Source organism: Eimeria tenella, genomic scaffold (assembly GCF_000499545.2).
Source record: "Eimeria tenella Houghton genomic scaffold, Eth_scaff2103, whole genome shotgun sequence".
Lineage (NCBI taxonomy): Eukaryota > Apicomplexa > Conoidasida > Eucoccidiorida > Eimeriidae > Eimeria > Eimeria tenella.
The window spans coordinates 635-1,293 of NW_013541951.1; the positions used below are offsets into that span (position 1 = coordinate 635).

The 659-nt window shown below is 61.3% G+C and overlaps 1 protein-coding gene across 1 annotated transcript in view; it reads right to left on the reverse strand.

Annotated features, from left to right (window-relative positions):
* The window catches only part of ETH_00041570 (uncharacterized protein), a gene marked incomplete at both ends in the record, with an annotated part of 1,852 nt that overhangs the window by 483 nt on the left and 710 nt on the right, over nt 1–659 (reverse strand). Inside the window, one exon of the mRNA XM_013374536.1 lies at nt 5–522. Within this exon, the coding sequence (XP_013229990.1) occupies nt 5–522 (518 nt within the window). The remainder of the gene's footprint in view (nt 1–4; nt 523–659) is intronic.

Here is a 659-nt window from a genome sequence, read left to right on the forward strand (position 1 = left end):
TCACTTGTCTTCTTATGGGGTCAGCTGGGGCTAAGGCCTTCTCTTGCAGCAGCTGCTGCTGCTCCGTGTTGCTGCTGCTGATCGCCTGCAGCAGCAGCGCCTCGAAGCCCTGGGGCTGCATGAGCGCTGCTGCTTGCTGTATGCTTCTTGTGGTTGATGTTGCTGCTGCTGCGTCTGTGTAGCCGAAGCGCTGCTGCCGCTGCTGCCGCTGCTGCTGAATCACAGGCACCCACTTGCATGCGTCGCGCTGCGCAAAGTCGAACTGCTGCTGCCGCAGCAGCAGCTGCTGCTTGTGCAGCGGCAGCAGCTCCGGCAGCACCCCCGAGTCTTGCTGCAGCTCTGCGGCTCGTCTTGCTGCTTGAGCTGCTGCCTTTTTGTCTCCTGCTGCTGCTGCATCTGCTGCAGCAGCAGTGGCAGCAGCAGCGCGCCGGGAAGGAGTAGCGAGAGCACCGAGCTGCTGCTGCAGCTCGCCGTGCTGCGTGCTGCCTTCAATGACAGATAAAATCTCATCAAAGCCAAAACCTGAACAGCAGCAGCAGCAACAGCAGCAGCAGCAGCAGCAGCAGAAGCAGTCAGCAGAGCTGCTGAGGCATCACGCAACTGCGGACAAGCAGCAGCAGCAGCAACGCCACCGCCGCAAGGACACAGCAGCAGGTTTG